The sequence below is a fragment of the Mangifera indica genome, chromosome 16, assembly GCF_011075055.1.
Source record: "Mangifera indica cultivar Alphonso chromosome 16, CATAS_Mindica_2.1, whole genome shotgun sequence".
In the NCBI taxonomy this organism is placed as follows: Eukaryota; Viridiplantae; Streptophyta; class Magnoliopsida; order Sapindales; family Anacardiaceae; genus Mangifera; species Mangifera indica.
Genome location: NC_058152.1, coordinates 1,729,461 through 1,754,458, shown reverse-complemented (window position 1 = coordinate 1,754,458; position 24,998 = coordinate 1,729,461). Strand labels below are relative to the sequence as shown.

The 24,998-nt window shown below is 32.1% G+C and overlaps 3 protein-coding genes across 3 annotated transcripts; 2 read left to right on the top strand and 1 right to left on the bottom strand.

Moving 5' to 3' along the window:
• Window positions 1-3,332: 3,332 nt before the first annotated feature.
• Window positions 3,333-6,280, top strand: LOC123199141 (indole-3-pyruvate monooxygenase YUCCA6-like). The gene is made up of 4 exons (XM_044614013.1): window positions 3,333-4,816; window positions 5,009-5,257; window positions 5,347-5,469; window positions 5,866-6,280. Exons 1-4 carry the CDS (start codon window positions 4,187-4,189, stop codon window positions 6,061-6,063), a joined length of 1,200 nt encoding a protein of 399 aa, XP_044469948.1. The 5' UTR covers window positions 3,333-4,186; the 3' UTR covers window positions 6,064-6,280.
• Window positions 6,281-11,667: 5,387 nt separating this feature from the next.
• On the bottom strand, window positions 11,668-12,954 carry LOC123199657 (transcription repressor OFP7-like). The gene has a single exon (XM_044614688.1). It carries the CDS (start codon window positions 12,913-12,915, stop codon window positions 11,842-11,844), a length of 1,074 nt encoding a protein of 357 aa, XP_044470623.1. The 5' UTR covers window positions 12,916-12,954; the 3' UTR covers window positions 11,668-11,841.
• Window positions 12,955-20,327: 7,373 nt separating this feature from the next.
• Window positions 20,328-22,485, top strand: LOC123199542 (probable polyol transporter 6). The gene is made up of 2 exons (XM_044614577.1): window positions 20,328-20,623; window positions 20,882-22,485. The coding sequence occupies exons 1-2, from the start codon at window positions 20,518-20,520 to the stop codon at window positions 22,285-22,287; spliced, it is 1,512 nt and encodes a 503-aa protein (XP_044470512.1). The 5' UTR covers window positions 20,328-20,517; the 3' UTR covers window positions 22,288-22,485.
• Window positions 22,486-24,998: the final 2,513 nt, after the last annotated feature.

Sequence of the window (24,998 nt, the reverse complement as noted above, 5' to 3'; positions counted from 1 at the left end):
GGTATTCAATTCTTATCCGATTATATGATAAATGGATTTTTCTTTTTAACAAGCCGGAACCTAAGTAAGCAATCGTTATAAGCCCAGTTACATAATTTGATAGTCTCCTTCCCCTTCTTCCTGACTTGACAAGACACATCAATTTCTGGGTAGAAGAACTACTTTCTCATTTCCCTGTTTTTAATCTCATGCTTATCTAACTTCCACACCTTTTCACCCAACGCATTGGAAACAAATATCAGTCTCTACGCATATCTCCTATAGCTTCAACATAATTCTTCATAAAAAAATTTTCATTTTTCACATGCTTGAATAAAAAAAATTTATTTAAATTTATTGTCAACTATGTCGATTGTCTAAATTTTCATCTTTATCTTTAAACATCTCTTTTTTTCCATCACTAAACCTCCTGAAAATATCACAGTTTTAGGTTCTAAGGTTCTACAATTGAGTGAGGTCTTTCATGAATGCATGGCTTGTCACATCCCAAATTTTATGAAGATTAAACTGCATGAACATAAATGAAATTGGTACAAAATCTTTGTAAAATGCCCATTTATTACACTTTAGATAATTATTTGAAATCGTTAGACTTAAACTTGAGTTATTGATTATCGTAGTCAATTTGGGTATCTTCAAGAATCCTTCAAATACTCTCCAGTTATCAACAATCAATGAGTCACAAGAGAATTTCCTTTTCCTTCATACTAGATTATATTGACGAACAAATCCCATTTCCATCCTTATATCAGTTTAATTCATTTGGTATGATAATATTCAAATATAAATCTATATAGGGTTTTCAGGAAGAGTAATATGATGTATATATAATTTTCAGTACATAATTGAGTACTCAGATGACATATTATCATGCGATTAGAAGTTACTTTATTTATAATTCAAAATTACTCAATCACATAATAATATATCATTTGTGTATCCAATTATGTATTATGCGCACATGTAATACCTCATTTAAAAATACTACGCTCCAAAGAAAAATAACATTAACTTACACTATTTGAGCATACATTCACTCTCAACTCAACCATAAACACATTTAAATACATAAATTAATCAAAATGACTAAATTACCTTTGAGATGTACCTGTGGATATTATATCATATAATTTTATTATATCAGAAATCAACATTCTTCAGTCATATACAATACGTTTGGGCTCCAAATTCTTCCCAGCATTTCTTTCTATTTCATCATGTGAATTTTATACCATACAACGATTTGTCCAATCATCTGCTAAAAAAAGAAAGTTCACCAACTTTTGTCTCTTAGGGCTTGGATGGTTCCACTTGACGTCTACGAATTCGGTCGACCTACAGAGAAGAAAATGTATATAAATGTGGATAATCAGTTCATCAGATTTGACTGTTTTCTTCACAGATTTAGAAGAAGCCAAATGATTGATGGAACTTTTCGTAGTACTGCCAAATGGCCTGTGCTTTGTTGGGTGTTTAAGCTGATATTGAATTTTCCTCGTTTTCATGCATGACTCAATTGTGTTGAAGCCACCTTGCATTGCCACCGTCCTCTACCAAAACAATGCTGCTTGTGGAGAAAGTTTAGTTTTGGGTTGTTCATAGTTCTAATGTTGAGCATGAAACTTCATTGCTACGGCTTTCCCCCTTCATCAACATTTGTCTAACAAAACTAACACAATTTGGCACCCCATGCCCATGTATATATGATCATATCATCTGTTCACATGATAAGATTAGCATTATACTGTAGTAAGTCATTATTTCCTGAGACCAGGAAAAAGATGATATTAAGATATTAAGCATTGCAATCGTGTGACACCCCTAGACTAATCCACATTAGTACAGTACAAAAGAGATATTATGTTTATATATGTATCTCATATCAATGCTAAGATATAAATAATTAAATGAACTATGAACTCCTTTAACCATAGAGAGATAGGTTGAGTAATTAAAGTATTCAATATCTTGATAGTGAGTTAGAGTATTTAACGAAAGATGTTATAAATAGTATCAAACCTATTCTGAATGTCCTTTTAAGCAATGATGAAACAAATTTTAATAAATACGTTAAATTTTATGAGGGAGGAGGGGTGAAATGTGATATCAAATCATTCTACGTTTCCTTTTAATCAATAGTAAGACAAATCTCAATAATCATTATTATTTATCCAAATTCAATATAATAAGATGATAGTTTATTCTTAATTTAAGATCATTAAATCATAAGATGATAAATTATATAAAAATTTAATTAAATATTTAAAATTTTATATGCTTAATTTTATTGTAAAATTTAACTCATATGTCAATATCAAGGATGTAAAGATCCCATCATATCACATCACAATTAAGGCAGGGATAAAGGAGAGGCTTATGGGCAAAGAGGTAGGATTGTATTTAAATGTGGAGAGACAGCTTAAAACAAGAGGGGCAAGAAGTTGGGAATGGAAGGTGAATAACTAATCTCCCTCGTTGATTTTTCGTTTAACCTTTCCATGATAATGATTGACAAACTTCACAATCCTCTGCACAATTATACAGCATTGATGGTTCCTTTTTTAATTAAAAATGGCAGCATCGAATAGTTTTAGGGCCTTGTACTTTTAGAGCCTTGTACTTAACCTACATAGATCCCCCCCTCCCCGCTTATTTGGCTGTCTTCCTTTAATATAATTTTGGTTTAATAAAATTAAATATTTTAAAATTTTAATAATACTTTACAGATAAATTTAAGTAACCAATAAATATAAACTTAAATATATTGTGATCTCTTATACGTGGGTCTTAAATTTATTAGTTTTTTTATGGGTTATTAACTTACTATATATTAGTTAAGTCTATACTCCGAAACCAATACAATATAGTTTTACCTATTAAAAGTTGTTATTAAAAGAGGTTTTAAAAACAAAATATCAGTTCAAATCGTTATTCTTATAAACTTAAATAATTTCAATTTAGTATAATCTATGTGTAGATCCTGAAATTAGAATTGATTGGTTTATTTTATTTAGTTTATGCGATCTTACAATCCTTCACACATTATTTATAAGCAAAGAGCTGATGAATTGAAATCCCTTTTCATACTTTCTGTCAGTTATTTGTTTCTGTTGTAACTGGATCTCTGGAAAGCTTGGTGGCTCTCTTCCTGCCTCCTTTGTACTGTGTAGTGTGTACCACATAAAAGCAAACTCTAGTGGGGCTTCTAGCCAAAACCCTTTCATCCCAGCCACTCATCACAAGTACCCAGAATGACACGTGCTAGCCATTTTTGTGTAGATAACATCTGTATGTATATAATGTATCTCTAATTATGTAGTACTGCAAATGATAAAGATTTCAGAGGCATCAAAGAGAGGATTCTGAGAAGATAGCAACTGAAAAGCCCTCTCATTTGCATTGATTTGGTATGAAATTTAGCGCATAGAAAAGCAGTAAGCCCAGAAAATGAACAGAGATATAGCCATGTGCAGCAATAGTTATAAAATCTGAAGTTCTATCAGATTCATCAGAGCCTAAATAGCAACTCGAGCAGTATAGGATCAATAATAAATTGAAGAACTATAGGGACACATGATTTCTATAAGTTGACTGAGAACATGGGGTTCTTAAACCCAACTAAATTTTTTTCACCTTTTGTTGGCTTTTATCTCCATATCTTTCATTAAAAAGATCCATCCGTTTTTGAGTCACCTTCCTCATCGATTCATCTTCTTTCTTTTACTCAATAGAGCAAACAAATATTAAGTTTCTTTCAACTTCAATATCCATGTGCAAGGATATTTCTTTTATGCCATTCATTTTTTTTTTTCATGCTTATGTAACTTCTATATGTTCCCTTTCACATACAGCATTGGAAACAAATCTCATTCTCTACAGAGGTCTCATACAGCCTCAACAAAATTCTTTATAGAAAGATTTTCTTTCTTCACAGAGATGAATAAAAAGGGTTTATGTAAATTTATTGTCAACCATGTCTATCATGGATGCCTTTTCCTGATTGTAGTTATAATTAGAGTCTAGCTAAATTTTCATCTTTATCTTCAAACTTCACAGTTCATGGTTCTACTCTGTTTATTTCTGCATTCTGTTTACAATTTCCTGAATTGGGTTTGTAGCAACAAAGGTAAATTCATCTCAGTAGTTAATTTAAACTGAATACAAGAACTTTACACAGTTAAATTCAATGGATGATGAAGCAGTGAACTCAAAGTCCAAAATTTTTTGGACCCCAGGACCAGTTATTGTTGGTGCTGGACCCTCAGGGCTAGCTGTTTCAGCATGCCTTAAACAAAGGGGAATACCCTCTTTGATTCTTGAAAAAGAGAGCTGCATAGGGTCTCTGTGGAAACAAAAAACATATGATGCTTTAAAGCTTCATCTTCCCAAGAAAATTTGCCAGCTTCCTTATGTTAAATTTCCTAGTGAGTACCCCATATACCCAACTCAACGCCAGTTCATAACTTACTTGGAGGATTATGCTAGCCACTTCTCCATCAACCCCCTGCTGGGACAGGAGGTTCAGTGGGCTAAGTACGAAGAAAGAAGGCGGTGCTGGCGGGTGAAGACTAACGAGCATGAGTACAGATGCCGGTGGCTCATTGTAGCAACTGGAGAAAATGCAGAACCTGTGGTACCAAGAATTCCTGCAGTATCAGAATTCAAGGGAACATTACTTCACACCAGTGCATACAAAAATGGTGCTTCTTTCAGAAGAAGGAAAGCTTTGGTAGTGGGCTGTGGTAATTCAGGCATGGAGATAAGCTTGGATTTATGCAAAAATGGTGCTAATGTCTTTATAGTCATAAGAGATAAGGTGAATTTATGCTCTCTCAATTTCCCCTTTTAACTTGTCTTTGACTTCCTAGTGCATAAAATAATATCTTCCATATGAGACATTTTTAACATGCTTCATTAAGATTGTCCATGTTAATAATAAATTCATGGTATTAAATTGAAGCTTTTCTTGTGATTTATGAATAAACATATCAATTTTTGCCTCTTGTAGTTCCATATATTACCTAAACAGGTGCTGGGAAACTCAACCTTTGCTCTGTCAATGTGGCTGTTGAAGTGGTTTCCAGTAGAAGTAGTTGACTGGTTCCTTCTTCTCTGTTCAAGGCTTATCATTGGAGACACAACTCAAAGTGGGATCAGAAGGCCCGAAATTGGACCCCTGAAGTTAAAAAACTCCATTGGAAAAACCCCAGTTCTGGATGATGGAGCTTTTGCCAAAATTAAGTCTGGTGAAATCAAGGTCAACACAACTTCAAAGTAGAAGCATAAACCAATTCATTAAGAGCTTTATTACCATAATTTCTGATACTGCATGAATGCTGCGCATAGGTGGTTAATGGCATTCGAAAATTCACAAGCAATGGTGCTGAGTTTGATGATGGAACAATGGAGGATTTCGATGTGGTAATTTTTGCAACTGGGTACCAAAACAATACGACATCTTGGCTTCAGGTATGGGCTTCTTTTGTTAAGTTTTACCATTATTATATATAAAAACAATATAATGAGTATCTATTTTGAGTATTTAAATAAATATGTAGTTCTATGTATCATCTTAATTATATGATAACATATATAAATCACATAAATATGTATCTATTTAGATATTCAAAGTAAGTATACATAATTTTATTTAAATAACAATACTATGTGTACTCACTTTAAATACACAAATAGATATACATTTATAGATGTTATCACGTGATTAAGTATTACTTTATCTTTAATTTAAAATTACTCAATCACATGATAATATACATCAAACATGTAGACGTTTGTATATTTAAAGTTTTGATTGTTATATAAATATGCAAAACCATCTTAATCAAATTCTTTTCGCAATCCAAGGGGGCAAAATTCTTTAACCAGAAGGGTGGTCATCGTGAAGGCTCACAACCCAGCAATTGGAAAGGTGAAAATGGAGTGTATAGTGTGGGTTTCACCTCCCAAGGTTTGCTGGGAACTTCCATGGATGCACACAAAGTAGCAGATGACATATCAAAGCAATGGAACTCTGCAACAGAGAAAGTCTCTCTTGATGCTTAACTAATATGTTCCTTACTCTGTATCAGTCATAGCTAAGCACTTTTATCTTGTTCATCAAAGCAAACTTGAAGATATTTCTGTTATAGATTTCTCTAAGACTGCATAATTCACTAGAGTCAGTGACACTGTGGGTCATAAAGTATATTGTGTGAACAGAATTAAAGAGAAGTCACTGTAAGATTCGATTTACATGGACTGAACAATAGCATACATTCAATCGGATCTATGTAAAGAGTATAAAATACTAAATTAAGCTTTAGGATTATAAAAATATCTGGAACATCATGTAATCTGAATTTATAAAATTGTGATTTCATAATGTTATCAAAATTAGTTGTACCAGAATGATTACTCTTTCACTCTTGAAACCTTTATAAATGACAACTTTCAATAAAAAAAAGTTACACTATTTAGTTTCAAAAAGAGATCTAACTAATATATAGTATATTAATAGACTTTGTAAAAGATCCAATAAATCTACTATCTATCTAGATCATAACTTGCGGTTAAATTTTATGGAACTGTCGAGGCATTAATGGAAACAGTTATAGCTTGCTAGTACTACTAACTGGCTCATTAAAGTCTCCACTAAAACCAGGTTGGTCCCCTCCCACCATACCCATGAAATCTGCAGGAACACTGAGAAAGATTGTCTTTACCTTCCAAGCTCAATGGTTCAGCCAATAACTTCTGCAAATAATTGCAAGGCCCACTATCCGGGCTTTGATGAAATTCTTTATGCGTTTTTGTAGTGAAGTCGTAATCGTCTCTTCCTTTTGATACTGATACTTATTCACTACTTCATTGTTGGTGAACCCCATAAAATTGGAAATAAGTGTAGATTCAATCCAAACTGTTAAAATTCAAATCAAATAAGTCAAGTTTGAATATGAATAGATTACCTTCTATAGAATATTGAAATCATGTCATTAAAAATGTCTTGCCTTGTTTATCCCAATGGTAAAACAATGAGAGCATCCATTGTTTTAGTTGAAGAAGGGCACTTAATTGTCGGCCGGCCATTTCGCAACTAAAGATTACAAACTTTAACACAATAAAATTAAACTAACGTGAAAAAACCTCTTTAATGTAGAGATAAAAGATTTACGAAAGAATAATATTTTACTATATCTTACAAAGTTTTCAACTGAAAACTTTACTATAATATATTAAAGTCACTAACAATATCTTGAAAAAATAACATGAATACAAATACAACAATGCATCCTATTTGGGATAACCATTTTCTATTCTTTCTATCACCAGAAATCTTTGGTCTCAACTCCTTCATAAAAAAGGACTAAGCTCATCTTTGAGACATTCAATCTTTTTAATATCACGATCAATAATCATTATAGCATCCACATTGTATACAAGTATAACAAAATCATTTTTAGGAAATTTCTTTCAAGAACACATAATCGTAGAATGTGGTCTTCCCATATCCATGCATATTCACTTTGTTGATCAAGATTCAAAATTTTTCATATACATTGACGGGTACTTCACTTTTCTTAGTCATAATTAATAATTTATTTAATTATATAGACAAAAATGCATACTCACATTTCTTAGTATGTCGAGCTTGAAATAATATTGATATTAAAAATAACTAAAATTTAAGAAATTTTACTAATATATAAAAGGATAAGGTATTGAAAATGTGATCGATAACCGTAAACTAAATCGGACTAAGTCATAAATTTTTGTTTGATTTGGTTCAAAGCACAAAATTATTCAATTTGATTTGAGATTTTGTTAAACTCTTTTTTTTATTTTCATTTTGATTTAAAAATTTTTCTAAACTAAATCAAAATGAATTGTCCAAATATTTAAAACACAAATAGACTTTTTGACTACAAAGTCCACTTAACATAGACCCCACAAATAAGGCCGCTCATATGGCCTTTAACTCTTTCCTTAAAGAGAGAATATTAGAAACAAAGTAAATTTCATCTTACATAAACTGAGATGAGTATCAGGCTTAGCACTTGAGTTCTCATGGGACCAAATCTTATAATGTAAAAGGAAAAAAAAATTCATTGTTAGCAGATTCTTGGGCCCTTCAATTCAATGTCTTCATTTGAGAAAGGCCACAAACAAAATCTTGCAAACGTCAAGATGAAATAATACATAACAGAGTAAGTGCTTTATCGATTCCGAATTCAGATTTTAAGGGAGCTACCAAAAATCAAAACCAAGTACAAGATTCCAAATTCAGCTGAGTAGACTGTAACAATAGCCTCGGTTTAATTAAGTGAAGTACCAAACTGTAGAAATAGTTTCATGTTCCAGCTTTCTCCATTACAAATTCAACGCACGGGACATGCCTCAGCTTAAGCAGAGTACTACTGATTGCAGAACTGGGCTCAATATTCAAAACTTTGCTGTGTAGACCATCACCTCAGGGTGAGTACAGTACCAAATTGTTGGAAAGCAAGAGTAAGATATAAAACTTATATCTCATTTTAAGAAGTATGAATTTTTAGTGTAAAGTTTATACAGTTATATAAGTTTTTGGAATGGGTTTATATAATTTTATATTTTTTAATCTCAATAACTAGATTTTAAAATATGATTCTCTTGAAATTGATATCATTTTATATCAAAACCATTTTTATATCTCTTAGTTGTAATTATATGTCTGGGCTAATACACAACTAACCTATATGAATGTTAAGACTGTAGAACGTAATGGTATGTTCGGATTCCAAAAGAAATAAGATTTAAATCCCACGTCACAGAACAAGCTCACAAGTCTACTGATCTAAATTATATTTTTTTCACCGGAACGAAGAGCCTAGAATCATCAAACATAAAAAAAAAAAACGAATTTCAGAATAGAGTTGAAAGTTGGAACACATCCCACTTAGAGTAGAAATTTTCAATTCAATCAAGGAAGCAATATCTAAATGAAAACCTTGGTGGACCTGCTTAAAGCCATAGTTTTATGCTATTTCTATATCCCAGATCGAAATCTAGAATGCAATCTTCAAAATCACATTAATAGTAAGGAATCCTGAAGACTAATGAAGCAAGAGAGTGGGGCATTTCTCTCTTGTTTGCCATTTTTCTGAAAACATGCTCAAGTTCTGCAAGTTCACATGCATATATGTGACATAACAACAAATCAGGTGAAATAAAATACACAAGCTGGGTACGATTCCTTTGCCTCATCATCAGCTCTTTGAGATAGAGGAAATATCTGAATCGCCAAACAATCATCTGCAATATGCAAAAAGATATTTCTTCTTTTGGTCCAATAACAAAATCCTCCCAGATGAAGAAAATCTTGGAGAAGTGATAAACATACATTTATGTAGACAATATATCCTCCTTTCACAGGCATATCTGAGGGAAAAGGAAAATGCAAGGCAAATAAGAACAAAGATTGGCGTTGAAGTTTAAGCCCAAAGTCCCTTCATAATCCCAAGGCCTAATCTGAATAAAAATCCATAAGTTTACATGGATTTTTTTTGGGTTGCGGGGTTCTGTGAAAGCTCCATATCGACAAATGAAATCCTGATGATGAGATAAGACACTATTAGCGAGCTTTGGCTATAGAATAAAAGGGATCCGCTAGCGAAGTTGTTTTTTCTAATAATAGGTAAAAAAAACTATTGTTTTAATAATTGAGTTATAAACCAAATTTCAATGGAATTGAGTTATATATTCAATTTGTAAACTAAATTAAACTAATTTTTTTTTAATTTAAGTTTAATTTGATTTTAAAATAAGTTAATCTTCCCATTCAAATTCAATTTAGTTTTAAACTAAATTAAATCAAATGGAGTGTTTCAAGTTTGAGCTAATGCGGCTAAGATCCAACCATAGGTCTGGGTAAGATCAGTATCTATGACTGACAAATAAAATCCTGATGAAGAGATAAGACAATATTAGCGAGCATAGGCTATAGAAGACAAGGGATCCAGGTATGCAGAATTCGAAAGATCTAATCTCTGTATCCAAAAAAAGCTGTCGTTTTCATGGGAAAGGGTGCTCTCTGTGCCCTTTAAGTCAGTTTCACAAGGCGGGTAAAGAATCTCTGATACCGTGTTTCAGCAAAGCCCAAGGAAATATTTCTACTTTCACTTAAAAGATGTAATTCTCTTTGCAATAGGGTAAAAATTTGTCTTTTGGATTTTGCCGTGTTATTCACGAAATTTAACCTTTGGTAACAGTATCCATGAGCTCTCTCTCTTTCACAGACAGCCATAGGTATTCTGCAACAGAAAAAACTCAAGCTTGTGACTGCTTCTGTGGTGGGAATCATGTATATATACGAGGGTAGCAGCCATTGCTGAAGGACGTTTTAAGTATTTGTACATACCCAAAGACTCTAGCTGCTGCCTGATGCAAAATCAAGTAAAAAAACATTGTCTTACCTGGTTTTATAAGCACCCATTTGGATTTGGCAATAGAACATTCAACTTTCAAATTTACAAATCATTAAAGCGATTTTCAAAGCTAACAGTTCAGTAACATTGGCATCTTTGTCAACCTATAAAGCTTACAAATTTCAAAGAATGGAGCCTTGCTATTAAGACTATGAATATGTTACATGTAGATCAAATTCAAATTAAAAGTCACTAAATATGTTTACAGTGAAGGGTTTATAAGCTCCAAACAAAGTGTAAACATGTGGCCCCAGAATGGATAGATTCCAGTGGACAGGAATAATCACCGGGCAAAACGGGGAGGAGGGCAATCTTCCTCTCCTCTCATGCCCTGTAATCGTGGGTGAGTTTTAATGATGAAGGGTTCTATAATTCAAAGCACTCCACGTGTAACTGATTAGCGCCTGTCAAGCCAAGGACGGTGTCTCATAAACAATACAACTATGAGAATCTAATACATAAAGTAATTAATAATTTTAAATTAAAAATAAAATAATATTTATTATTTATTAAATATAAATTTATTTATGTATTAAAAATAAATATACATAATATTACTTATCCTAAAAAAAGTATATGACTGCTTGCTTCTTCTTCGTTAGCAATGGCCCATCAACAGATCCAGGCAAGTTTAAACGGGTCCATTTTGTTCCACGCTGAGCTTATTTAATCAACATAAAAGCCTGCAAGTCGGCCAATGATAAGCATGCAAAGAAAGCGTAAAAGGATGAGGAAAAGGAAAGAACATGCAAGACAATTGGGATGGACAAAGAAAATCCCAGAAACTAGCACAATTATGGAGAATATGCATGCGGGAGAGAGCACAAATAATGTAGCTAGAGTTCTTGAGATTTTGTGTTTGTCAAGTCAAATATAAGCATTATCAACAGAAATGATTATGTTGATTATGATTGCTATTTGGTCAAATGACTTTGATTAATTTCTGATTAAATACAACCCAAGAACATAAAGTCCCACAGTACATGTCCAAAAGAGAAAAAAATATAGTCAAACAATTAATATGGTCAAAGTAAATAAATTGAGAAGAAGGGCATCTTGTATTCTATCAATCAATTTCTTAGATTGAGAAGAAGGTCATCAGTTAAGTTTCTTTCTTTCTTCTCGTTCTTCTTTTTTGTATAATTTCCAATGTTAGTCCAGTGGTGTGCAAGAGGTATACTGTTGCATAAACTGGAGACGCAGAGGCTGTACAAGCAGTAAAACTTACAATTCACTGATAGTTATATGTTCATCTCATAGAAGAACAATGGGTACATATAAACCTTACAATTGAACTACATTGATATCTTAAATATAGGGTTAACTAAGACAGTTAACATAAACCAAAGAGGTTCTTGCTTTGTTTATCTGCTGATTTATTTCAAAGACCCCTAGAAATTCTGAAACTACCGGAGCTACGGTAAAACATGGCCTCCCATATCTCAGTGAAAGCCTCCACAATGACCCTATGATGCTGCCTGGAATTCAAAGACAAAAAGCAATGCAAGAGTTCTTCCAACTCATGCTCTTCAAACATTTGCTTCTCCAAAATCATCTCCAACATGGATCCTTTGAAATCCTCGTAAGGATCCTCAGATTTCTTCACAACAGCAAAGCTCTCTCTCACTTTCCCATCTACAGTACAAGGAATCAGCCTTTGTAGAAACATCGACAACCTCGCTGGAGATTCAACCTCTGGCGAAGAAAAATCAATTCTTTTTGTGATCACTTGGGATTTCTTCAAAGCTGCAGACCGTTTTACCTTCTTGATCCTGTTCTTCTTCCGGGTGCTTCTAGAAAGGGGTATTTCTCGAATGGTTTCAAGTTTGGGATAAAACTCTGAAGAAGAATAATCAGTGGATAAACTTCTAGAAGAGGAAACTAAAGTTTCAGTTTCTTCGTTGTGTACATACTCGACGTCATCATAATCTTCACTGCTAAATAACTCAGTCTCAGCTGAAGATGTGCTGATGCGGGTCTTTGGTGGTGTCCTTTTTTTCCTTCTAACACGTCGCTTTTTCTTCTCGGTGTTTGGAGGCGGAGGAGGAGGCATCAAAACCTCGTCATCGCATGACGTCCGACTGGAGGCTGAAGCCGAGGAGTTGTAGATTTTCTGGCGAGGGGTTTCATCAAAAACTTTGGCCACCACATGAAAATTATCTTCTTTTTCCCAGTGGAACTCTGGCCCGAGTGGAGACTTACAGTGGTCGGTTAAAGCGAGGTTCTTAGAGGTGGATCTTGAGGTGCAGCCGCATGCTATGCACGTGATCGCGGAGGAAACGTGGCGTTTAAAAGAGGTGTGAAGTGTTTTGGCGGTGTGTTTTGGAGGGCTGGCCAAAGAGAAGCGGAGGACTGAAGGGACAGGATTTGACGGGAGAGTGGAGGGGTCTTTAGAACGGCAAGAACTGAAGGTTGCGATGAATCGGGACATTCGGAGCTTGAAACCCTTAGCCATTATTCTGTCTTGAAGGGAAAGCAGCTCACCTTCAAGACTAAAACTGTCTTCAAGTGAGAAAAAGTAGGATTTATATAGGCGGTGTGACGAAATAAATGAATTATTTTTTCAAATTTCCTTTATTACTTCCTACAGTTCAAGTCCCAGATTTTTCTCCCTGCCCATTTTTTATATTTACAGAGGAAGAAAGCGAGCTATTTATCAAGCCAGGACCATAAGATGTTCAGTATTTTAATTTGTAATTAGTTCTGCATGTAAATTGTTTTCATATTTAGTACCTCCTTTGCCACTCCAACCAGTTTTGACATTAACAAAACTATTTTGGACAGGAATATAGTTAGACTTGTAGCCAGGAGTCCTCATAGTTAGTCTGTAGGCAAATTCGTCTTGAGAAACTTTTAAGTTAAAGGGAAGTTTCCTCTACCACATACATGATAGTTAAATCGTACATAATATAATATATTAAAATTTTAATTTTTTGTATTATATATTATATCGTATAATAAAATATATCTATTAAAAAATAAAATAAAAAATTTAATTAACATATTATTATTTAAAAAAATTTGAATATATTCAAAATTTTAAAATTTTTCATATACATTTTTATTGTATCATCATTTTTTTTTAAATATATATTAATTCATATCAATAATATATATTATATTATAAAATATATATGATATTATATAATATATTTATTATATTATATTAATTTAATATACCTCGTAATTATATCATTATTCACCTATAATTGGCAGAGTTTCTGAAAAATAAAAATATTGGAGACTAATGATGATTATAATCCAGGGGATCCAACCTGCACTGCCAGATTCTTCAATAATATATATATATCCCAGTTAATAAAATCCTGAGCAAGTTCATATCTGAAAATTTGGATGTACAGATTTCGCCCGGTTGGTTTCCCTAGAAAACATATTGATACAAATCCCAGTTTCATCTTCTTTTCCGACCTTCATCTGTTCATCTGACAATGTCTGCCACGTTGAATATATAAAAACCATCGATGAACATTGCAAGTTCAGGATGAAGAACTAAAAAAACCCTGATATATCTGCCTTTTTATTACAGAAAATCAAGCTCACTGTTTCCATTTGACCTTATCTCTTCATTTCTGGATAATTATTAGAAGATGATTACAGTATGGGGACATTGTTCTTGATAGATTGATTTTGAAAAAGGAGCGCCAAGATGAGACATGAAGAACTGGAGGCTCCCATGCATTAAGTTTATGTACATCTACAGATGGGTAAAAATTTATTGCTTTTACGAAAATAGTAAAAGGTAAGTAAAGCAAAAGGGATGGGAAGGAACTCAATGACTTAAAAATTTTAACCTATGGGAAGGCACCTGACTGAGTGATTCCATGGTCTCTTTCGCTTGCAACAGAAAAGATAGTTAAATAGTCGAAAGAAGATGAAAAGCAAGTGTCGTTTTCTCTATTTTTAGCTTAATATTGATTATTGTATGTAAATAAAAGCTTGCAAAAGAGCAAAGCTTTTGTGTTTAGAATAAAGATTATATATGGGTTGATGGAGCTAGAAGAGAGTAGACTACTCAAGAAAAAGGTCGATGCAAAGAAGCGCTTCACAAGATAGGTGGGGATCCAAGGAAACAAAATCATCTTTTGCATGGTATTGTCTTTCCTTTTTTGAGACATGGTCATTCGGCCAACCTCCTTTCTTGTGTTGGGCATCTCACCTCAGTCAACCATTTGCCTTGCTCCAATCCCAAGTTATATTCTTTAAATTTCCAAATTTAAGTTAGGACACATGGGCCAGGCTGCAAACATGCATGTAGAATTGTCCACAGTCACAAATTAACTTGTTCTACAATGGGCTTTTTTTTTTCACTTACGTTTGTAGATCAGCTTTCCTGGAGGGTTAGGGTCACCGTCAAGGTAGATGAAGGTGACAAGGACTTAGGCGAAAAGAGTGCATGAGTGTTTTAATGAGTGAGTATGTGTGGTTGTTAGTTTTGTATGTGTACTGTTAGTAGTTAGGGACGATTCAGCCACAGGTTGTGCACAGTAGACAAAGGGTAATATTGAAAATGAATTATATCATCCTTGTATAAACTAGTTGAGAGTTTGAGTCGCTTTCCTAATCACTCCAAGACATGACAAAACCAATTATTCTAAATCATTATATGAGCGCATGTAAAACTGGCATTTGAGAAGGCAACATCGGATATGTCCAGTTGGCTAATCAAACAGTTAAGCCAGTGACAGATAGCTTGTATGATGGTATACCTGAATATGTTGTACTCTTCTTTTGACTGTAGATTCAAATCTGAACTCGCAAAGAAATCTAACGCATGAATATTGGGTTTACTGTTATTATTATTATTTTTGGATTCTTGTGTTTGATTATGAACGTATTAAAGTTTAAACAGTAATATCAAAATAACTGTAGAAGAATATTAATAAATGAGCTGGGTTGAGGAGGCAAGCTGCCAGCATGAATAAGCAAATAAAAGGTTGACCCCATATTGTCCACCACATGAACCTCGGCCTGGGAGACTAGAGGTTCTATTAACTGTACCAGAAAGGCAGAAACTTGAATTCTTATAGTCAAAAAATAAAGGCCGAATTCGTGTGCAGCTCGCCATTTATTCGTGCATTTCAAATATGATTTATTGTCAAGACTCAGGATAATGTGAAAACTCTGCTCGATGTGGACTTTCCTAGCCACACGAATGAGAAGCACAAGAGATTAGGTCAAGCCAAAATTATTAATAATGATAATTAGATTTAACTGAATAATTCCATATCCATTTACTCTATATAGGATAATGAATGAAAATAATTTAGTGGGCGTATAAATTTGTATAAGTAAGAAGTAAATATGAAAAAAAAAATTATATTTATTCATATAAGTTTAAATATATATATATATATATTTATTTATTTATTTATTTATTTATTCATATTCTAATTTTACAAAAACATGATAATTGCACAATTCTCATTTGGTATAAAATGATAGTTTTCCCTTATGGACATGAAATATAATAGGAAGATACCCTAGCAAATACTAAGTAGTTAACTACCCAGTAGAGCTTTTTTTGTTAGAAAATTTTCTAATATGGTTTAATATTAATTATGAATTTGATTTAATAAAACTAGCTAATTGAATAGTTAATTACAGTTTATAGACGAGTTTGAATAATCAATAAATATAAATTCAATACACTTAAATGAGTTATAATCTAAGTGGATAACATTAGTGTGAACTTTAAGGGTTATTGGACTTTTATAGGAGAGTCAATTAACCTATTATATATTAGGTATGTCTCTACCCTAAAATCGCATGTAATATAACTTCTCCCATTGAAAGTTATCATTCAAAAAAATTTTTGAAACGAAAGACTAATCACATCGAGAGGCAATCTGGATAGATTTACGGATTCAAATTGTATGGCTTTTCAGATTTTCTTATAACTATAAAAAATTTAATTTAATATTTTATAATTTATGTATAGATATGTAAAATATTTGGTTTTGCTAACCAAATGACTTGTGATTAACTACTTCTTAAGTGTTATGTCTACAAGTCTAGTCAAAGAAGAGTTTTATAGACTGTATCTTAAACCTTTTAATACCATTGTTAATACGCAAATGGAAGGAAGGAAGGAAGGTAAGATATATACATCATGGACTATTAAAGCGAACAAATTAAAACAAACAAGTTGACGAAATTGAAGGCGACGCCTACCACTGCCAGTTCCAAACGTTTGACCTTCCTATCAAAGGTGGCCAACCCAAAATTTGCTTAGGATTCTTATCTTTATTAACCTCTTCAATTAAATCTAATCTGTCCTTTGCTAGCACGGAGCGGTCCTTGCTTGTACAGATAAAAGATCTTGACCTGTTCACATTCTATTGAAAATTCAACAAATAATTAAAAATGTACAAATCGGTATTCCCCTTTATGTTTATATTAATCTATTATTAAATTCATACTCAGTGATATGGATATTTGGACCACTTAATTTATATGAATTGACTGAGCTGCAAATATATAATGGTTAACCCTCGTTAAGTAAACTTCGTATATAAAAAAATATATATATGGGTTTAAGTTTTATAATTTAATAATTATAAAATTGATCATTAAATTTAAAATTTATTCTACTCAAAATGATTGATTCTCACTTAATATGATAATTTGATTTAGATAAGATTTCTCATTACTCAAAAAGTATACAATGGATAAGAGTAATTCCAAGAGTGACCTAATGACAAAGAAATCAAGAATATCAACATAGGTAGGTATTGATTTGTTTTCAAATTTTACTTATTCCAACAAGAAAAGAAGTTTGAAAATTGATTATTATTTTATTCATAATTTAAAATCATCTAATCAGATATTAATATATTATTATTAATTATTTTATTATATATAATTTTTTCTAATTTTCAAAACGTAAAAACTTTGAAGAAAATGAATTATAAATAAATATGGATTTAGAAAAAAATAGTATAATATAATAATTTTACATGCTTCTATTTTAAGAAAGATATTATTGGATATCTCCCACTCAAAAGGTAGCTTATAGTTATAGATGAGGTTTTTCCTAACACTAATACACTGACACCTCTTCTCTTTCCCAATCAATATGAAACAATCCAAAACCGTCGCCTCATATCGATTATTGGTTTGATATTTTTTATAATTAATTTTACATCAATTGGTTACTCTCATAATTTTTAGGTCAAATTGTTACAATTGAATTCTAATACCACTGGTCAATGTTAGGGTATAAGTGCACGAGAGAACTTATACTTTTGACCGATGGGTTATCATCTTTTTCAATCTCGGGAGTGACCTTATGACAATGAAATCAAGAATATGGTGAGGAGGGTGTTAGATTTGAGACATAGTTTTTAGGGATGTTATATCAGGATTCATTTGTCTATAAATATTATATTTTTCGGACAAGAAAAGGACATTAACAGTGGAGTTATTTTTTATTTAAAATATTTTAAGTGAAAGAATTTTTTTAATAAAATTTTCTGACACCCAACTCTTACCAATAAAGGAAGACATTCTTCATTACCAAACCAAAACAAAATTCAGGTTTGATGAAATATAATCCTAAAATATTATCTAATAATTAAATAATTAAAATCATTTTAAATATTATCTTTTATCGGATCAATGTCTTGAAAAAACATTTGGGTCGCCGTTGTGACACATTTGACGATTGACTTTCGGCCGCAGAATTCTGGTGGGCCTAATTTTGTGGAATTTTAACAAACATTCGACTTTTCATAAGGCCCACCCTCCACGTTTACTCCTAAACCCACTTAATTTCAACAGTACCTTGTTTCCGACATCACTATGTCTTCACAAATCCAATTTTGCCACGTTACTATATCTTCAATATTGGAAATTAAAAAGCCTCTCCACCTCTTCCAACTTCCTGCCTCACATGACACCTGAAACTGTCATCCATTACACGGGGACTAAACAAGAGTAAAATTATCTCCACTATCCAAGTATATACCATACATATTTTATAATATAAGATAAATAAAAAATAATATATGTTATAAAATATATCAAATTAATATAATATAATTAATATATTATATAATATAATATATAATATTGATATAGGTTAATACATTTTAAAAAAAAATGATAACATAATAGAAATGTATATATAACAAATCTTAAATTTTTAAAAGTTATTGTGATATTTTCTAAAATAATAATGTATTGATTAAATTTTTTATTATTTTATTTTTAAAAATTACATCATATGATATGATATGATATTCAATACATGATACAAAAAATTAGATTTTAAGTATGATTCGATTATCAAGATGTCAAATAGGTAGAGTTTTAGTGATAAAAGAATTATTTTACTAACTAATGAAGTATTAAAACTTTCAGTTAAAAGATCTAAATTTAAATTTTTATTATATTCATAAAAATTTAAATTAACTAATATAATAATTCTAAATTTGATTATTATATATTAAATTTATTTATCTATTCATCCAATAGATGCATGTCGTTATGAAAAAATATATACTTTGCCAATTTTAATATGAGTTACGAAGGGAAAACTCTTACGCCACTTTAATTATTAAAACACGTGGTAATATTACTTCCATTAGTAGTGGTTTTTGTGCAATTATATTAGGTCATGCATTTTCCAGGCGGCCAACTTCACTGCTTTGATAAATTCCACAAATGCGCCCAACTTGGTCTTTATTCTGCCTAATTACATTGCTAATTGAGTAAATTAAATTAAATTAATCATTCCGCTTGCTTATGGCTGGCCAAGTACAATTTGGTTGCTCTTCTATTACGTTTTGTTGGAAAGAAATTTTCAACCTAAATGAATCAAATCAACTGATGATCTAAAGACCCCCATTAAAGCCATTTAGCCGCAAGAAATAATTATTCTAAGAGTAATATTACATGTATCTATTTTAAATACATAAATATATACATATAGTTATTATATGTTATCATGTGATTAAGTATTTTATTATTTTTAATTCAAAATCATTCAATCATATAATGACACATATTAAATATATATTTATTTGTATATATAAAATAAGTATACATAGTTTAATTGTTATTTAAATTGTTTTCCCTTTCTTTTTACCCTAATGGGGTACTTGCTTTAATGTATAAAAAAATTACTCTGATAATTTATGGCTGTGAGGTGATAAAAGATTTTGATAGTAATAAAAAATTTCATAAAAAATATTTAAAAATAATTATATTCAAAAGTATTTATACCTATCAAATTTTATAAAATATAATAATCATTATCTTACCATAATTTATCTTTAAAGTATTCAATTTTAATAATAAATATTACCCAAGCAAAGGAAACCTAAAAGATTATTTCCAAGAAAAAATGGAGTAAACTGGGGAGATATATATGAAAAACATTTCAAGGATTTTCTTATTCGTATTTGTTTGATTATACAACTATATATATATTGATAAAATAAAAAAATAGAAGCAAATATTAAAAAATATTCAGTCCAATTATTCTCTCATGCAATTAATTCTGTAATATTTCTTGGGTGAATATTACAAAGAATCTGCTCCATAAATTTCCTGCAAATATTTCTTATTATTGTCGATATCCTCCAAATCTGCACTTCAACTTATATATGAAATATGGATTATGCCTGCAACGTGTTTAGATAATCAGAAGATCTAAATTTACCTATAAATTTAGTTGCTTTTTACCTTTTCTACCGTAACAGATTAGATGGGAGATTTTTCCGTATAGGTGTCTTCCTATAATTGAATGTCCAATTTCTTTGATATCATCCAGAAGTATCAAAAACCTTATGGATAATGAGTGCTGAATATTAATACTGCAGAGAATCCTGTTTTCCATATTTCTTGACTGATTTATCTTCTTTCTTAATCGGGCCGCTGGTTAGCTTTATAATACAACCTGTACTAGTAAGTTATCGCCAAACAGGTGGGTGCCACCAGGACTGTTTCTCGTTTACTTTCTCATAATCTTGCTCACCTTGTAATTCTATATAAGAGGGTTCTGTCATTGACACTGTCGAGCTCAAGCAGAAACATGAGTCTGGTTTCCACTGATCGCCATGGCGATCCCCAGAAGTTCAACAAATTTGCATTTGCCAGTTCCATTGTTGCATCTGTCATCTGCATCATATTTGGCTATGGTAATTCACTTTTATCTTTTCTTTTCTGTAATCTTTATATGACCGGGACCTATCCGACTTGGCAGATAGATACACTTGGGTTACAATGATTTTACCCAGAATTATTATGTCAGGGTTTCGCTTTTGGTGACAGTCGCTATTCTGTCCCGAATTAATCCCTCCAGAAGTTCTTTCGCCTAACTTTTCTGTAATTTTCATTATTATTTTCTCCATGTTTGATTCTGTATTTATGTATATTGCAAATTCTTGTTTGTTCAGACACTGGTGTTATGAGCGGGGCTATGATTTTCATAAAGGAAGATCTGAAAATCAACGATGTGGAAATAGAAATTCTGGCTGGAATTCTCAATGTCTGTGCGTTATTTGGTTCTCTTTTTGCCGGAAGGACGTCGGATATTATTGGCCGGCGTTACACCATAGTCGTGGCCTCCATAATTTTCTTGGTGGGTGCAGTTTTAATGGGCTATGGCCCCAACTATCCAGTCCTTTTAGCCGGAAGATGCATCTCAGGCATTGGCGTCGGCTTTGCCCTGATGATAGCGCCAGTTTATTCTGCCGAGATTTCATCTGCAAAAGCTCGAGGGTTTTTATCCTCTCTACCAGAGCTCTGCATCAGTATTGGCATATTATCAGGTTATTTATCAAATTATTTCTTCGGGAAATTAACTTTGAAGCTTGGATGGAGGCTGATGCTTGGAGTTGCAGCCATTCCTTCAATTTTCTTAGCCTTTGTCATACTAAAAATGCCCGAGTCTCCAAGATGGCTGGTAATGCAAGGCCGTTTAGGAGAAGCCAAAAAAGCACTATCACTAGTCTGCAATTCTGAAGAAGACGCTGAAAGGCGCTTTCGTGACATAAAAAGTGCCGCAGGATTTGATGACAACACCAACGAGGAGTTTGTAAAGCCCGCTAACAACAGTGGTGGCAAAGGTGTATGGAAAGAGCTTTTATTGAGGCCTACACCGGCTGTCCGCATGATCTTAATCGCCGCCATCGGAATCCACTTCTTCGAGCACGCCGTCGGAATTGAAGCTGTCATTTTATACGGCCCAAGAATATTCAAGAAAGCCGGTGTCAAGTCCAAGGAGAAGCTCTTGCTGGCCACAATTGGAGTGGGCATCACAAAGTTCTTCTTTTTACTGATAGCTACTTTGTTATTAGACAGAGTCGGTCGCCGGCGTCTTCTTCTATTTAGCACAGCCGGCATGATTGCAGCTCTAGCAGTGCTGGGTTCCAGTTTAACCGTTGTTGAAAACTCAAAAACAGAACTCTTGTGGGCATTAACTCTCAGTATTGTTTCTACATACGCATATGTAGCTTTCTTCAACGTTGGGCTTGCGCCGGTGACATGGGTTTACAGCAGTGAGATATTTCCATTGAAGTTAAGGGCACAAGGGATGGCCATAGGCGTGGCTGTGAACAGGTTCATGAACGCCTTAATCTCCATGACTTTTATTTCGATCTATGAAGCAATAACCATTGGTGGAGCCTTCTTTATGTTTTGTGGCATTTCAGCGGTTGCCTGGTTTTTCTTCTACTTTCTCTTGCCTGAGACAAAGGGTAAGTCTTTAGAAGAGATAGAGGCGCTCTTCTCTAAAGGATCTAAGCCATCTGCTGATGCTGAGATGCAGACAGGAAATAATGGCCAGACTGCGATGGCTTAGCAGCAGCATAAACTTAAATTGTGTTGCTTATCTTGAGATGGATCACTAAACCTGGTGTTTCATCTAATTGATATGATTGGTTTTGTCAGTCTCGAAGAACAGTCTGGCCGAGGTTTGCCATAGATATTGTAATTTTAACAAGAAGCGAGCTTATATGACATGTAGTATACAGTGGTTTTCTAAGATTTCCTTTCTTTGTTATAATTCCACCTCCAATTAATTTTTGCTGCTAAAGTTAATCTCAAAGATTGGTGTATATCTCAAGTCATATGATACTAGTACATTATTGTTGTGTCATTTCTTATATACAAAATACTTGTGTCATCACTCGATTCGGGATATTAATTTATACCCAACAATCACTCTAGAAAGAGAATAACTTATAAATCGGGTCTTAAAAATTGAAGTGTGAAAATAATATCAATTAAAAGATTTGATCTAGTTATCTTCAATATAAGAATTAATAAATGAATTTTTTAATTTAAAATCAAATCACTAATCACTTGATAGAGATTTAGTATGTACTCATTTATATAATTAAAATAAATATCTTTAATATTATTTCTCCTAGGATGTAGAAGATATTTTATCTTATATGATATTGTTAGATATATTAAGAAATTGATGGACTACATAAATATTTGTATATTTTATCCAATTCCTTTTAGAGTAACTAACATTTTCCCACCCAAGGTTTAGCTAAAAATCCTTTTTCCACTCTTTAATAGTATAAATAACACTTTTTACCCAAAATCAAACATCTTTTGACATAATACCAGCAAGTTAAATTATTATATAATCTATTACTATTTCACTTTTAAAATTACCATACCACATTCAATTAATAAAAATAAAATAAAAACCCTTTAGAAATGAATTTGCAACAAAACCCTCTTTCTTTTTTCTTTCACCCTTGCGTCCTTTTTACTCAATTATCTGGTCAGGCTTCACCATGCCCTCAACCCACCCCACACACACCCCTTTTCATCCACCCTTTCTCCCATATCACCATCTTTTTCCCTCTCTATCACACATGGTAGTAGCCCCCACCATTCTCTCCTTCTTTTTTATTGTCATGATCTAAAATTGCATTGATAAATTCATTTGATCGAGTTATTAATAAAATATTTTCATCAATGATTCAATCAAATGAAGGAATCATTGACAATATCTCAAATCACAATGACAGAGATCATGACAATGTTAAGCTCATGATGTGATAATTAAATTTTCTGAAAAATTAGAAAACAAAATTGAAAGTTTTTAAACATGTTAGAAAGTCAAATTATCATGTTTTAAACTTAAGTATGTATTTATAAAAGAACAAAATCTCAAACATTAAATATGTTTTAAACTTAAACAGTGAAGATATATTATTTCATCAAACGTTGGGTGGGAAATAATAATAATAAATATAATTGACATTTAAAAAATTATTTCTCTATCTCATATTGATATCTAACAAAGATATTAGAACAATCTTGTTGATATCAATGTTTTTTAAAACTTCATCAGTGATTGCACATGTTATCTCATTAGTTTATGATTCGACCAGTTTAACCAATCGATTCACTGGTTCATGTTATATGATATTTCAAAGCTTTAAAAAAATTCTTTCACACTTTGTGTATCAGCTATTTCAAGGCTTAAAAAAAATATACATGTTGGAAATATATATTAGGTTTACAAGTGTGAAGATTGAAACTCATGTTATACACACACTTATATACCACTCTCTTATGTTATATTCATTAGATGTGAGATTCTCCTTTTATTTGAGTCTCTAACACTTCTGCTTAAGTGCAAGCATCACTTAGGTGGACTTGTATTCAGGAACACTTAGACTCATATTGAAAATATATATTAGACTTACAAGTGTGAAGATTGAAACTCATATTACATAAAACCAATTGACTTGGGTTAAAATCTAATTCACACACTTATATACCACTCTATTATATTTTATTCATTAAATGTGAGACTCTTTTTCTTTCCTTTTATTTGAGTCTCTAACAATACACAAAGAATCCACCATCCCATTTCTATTGAGCAATAGAACATTTTCCACTTGTTGAAAAATATGTAATAGGATCAATTTCATTTTCCCATTACAAAATAAAATAGACTTCTATTAATAAAACTCAAACTTAATATCAAACTATTAAAAAAGTTTTCTTTTTTTTTTTTATTTTTATCTTATATTTTCTTCACAAACCTTTAAAAATTGATTAATCGGTTCTTTGGTTTTAACCAGATTTGATCGAGTTACTAAGCAACCCAATTTTTAATGTAAACCAAACTAGACTTTTGTTCCCAATTCAACCAAGTGAACTGGTTGATCCAGTCTAGTTTTGAAGAGCTTGGTTAATTTAACTTTTTATATTATCTATTATTCGTTGGCCGATAAGGTTAAATACAATATTAATAGTCGCATGTGTGCATTTGTGTGGATATTAATTTTGACAGGAAAGGACCATAAGACAAATTCTAATTAATATGATCAGAAGAATTAAGTTGCAATAACAAAATGGGATAGCCATTTCTTAAATTAGAAAGCTAAAAAAACCAATTGAATCTAGCTTATAAATCGTGCCCACATAACAACTACAAGCAAGGAGAGCCCTAAGCCAACCTCCCATTCTGAAATAGCATATTACCAAACCTAGACACAATCTTTCTTTCTTTTAATTCTTCCTACAATAATTTCTGCA

Bases quoted from the DNA above. Each gene is read 5' to 3' on its own strand.
- LOC123199141 (XM_044614013.1), top strand. From the start codon at position 4,187: ATGGATGATGAAGCAGTGAACTCAAAGTCCAAAATTTTTTGGACCCCA. The intron at 4,817-5,008 runs GTGAATTTATGC...TGCCTCTTGTAG, and splicing joins TTATAGTCATAAGAGATAAG to TTCCATATATTACCTAAACA. The intron at 5,258-5,346 runs GTCAACACAACT...TGCTGCGCATAG, and splicing joins TTAAGTCTGGTGAAATCAAG to GTGGTTAATGGCATTCGAAA.
- LOC123199657 (XM_044614688.1), bottom strand. From the start codon at position 12,915: ATGGCTAAGGGTTTCAAGCTCCGAATGTCCCGATTCATCGCAACCTTC.
- LOC123199542 (XM_044614577.1), top strand. From the start codon at position 20,518: ATGAGTCTGGTTTCCACTGATCGCCATGGCGATCCCCAGAAGTTCAAC. The intron at 20,624-20,881 runs GTAATTCACTTT...TTGTTTGTTCAG, and splicing joins CTGCATCATATTTGGCTATG to ACACTGGTGTTATGAGCGGG.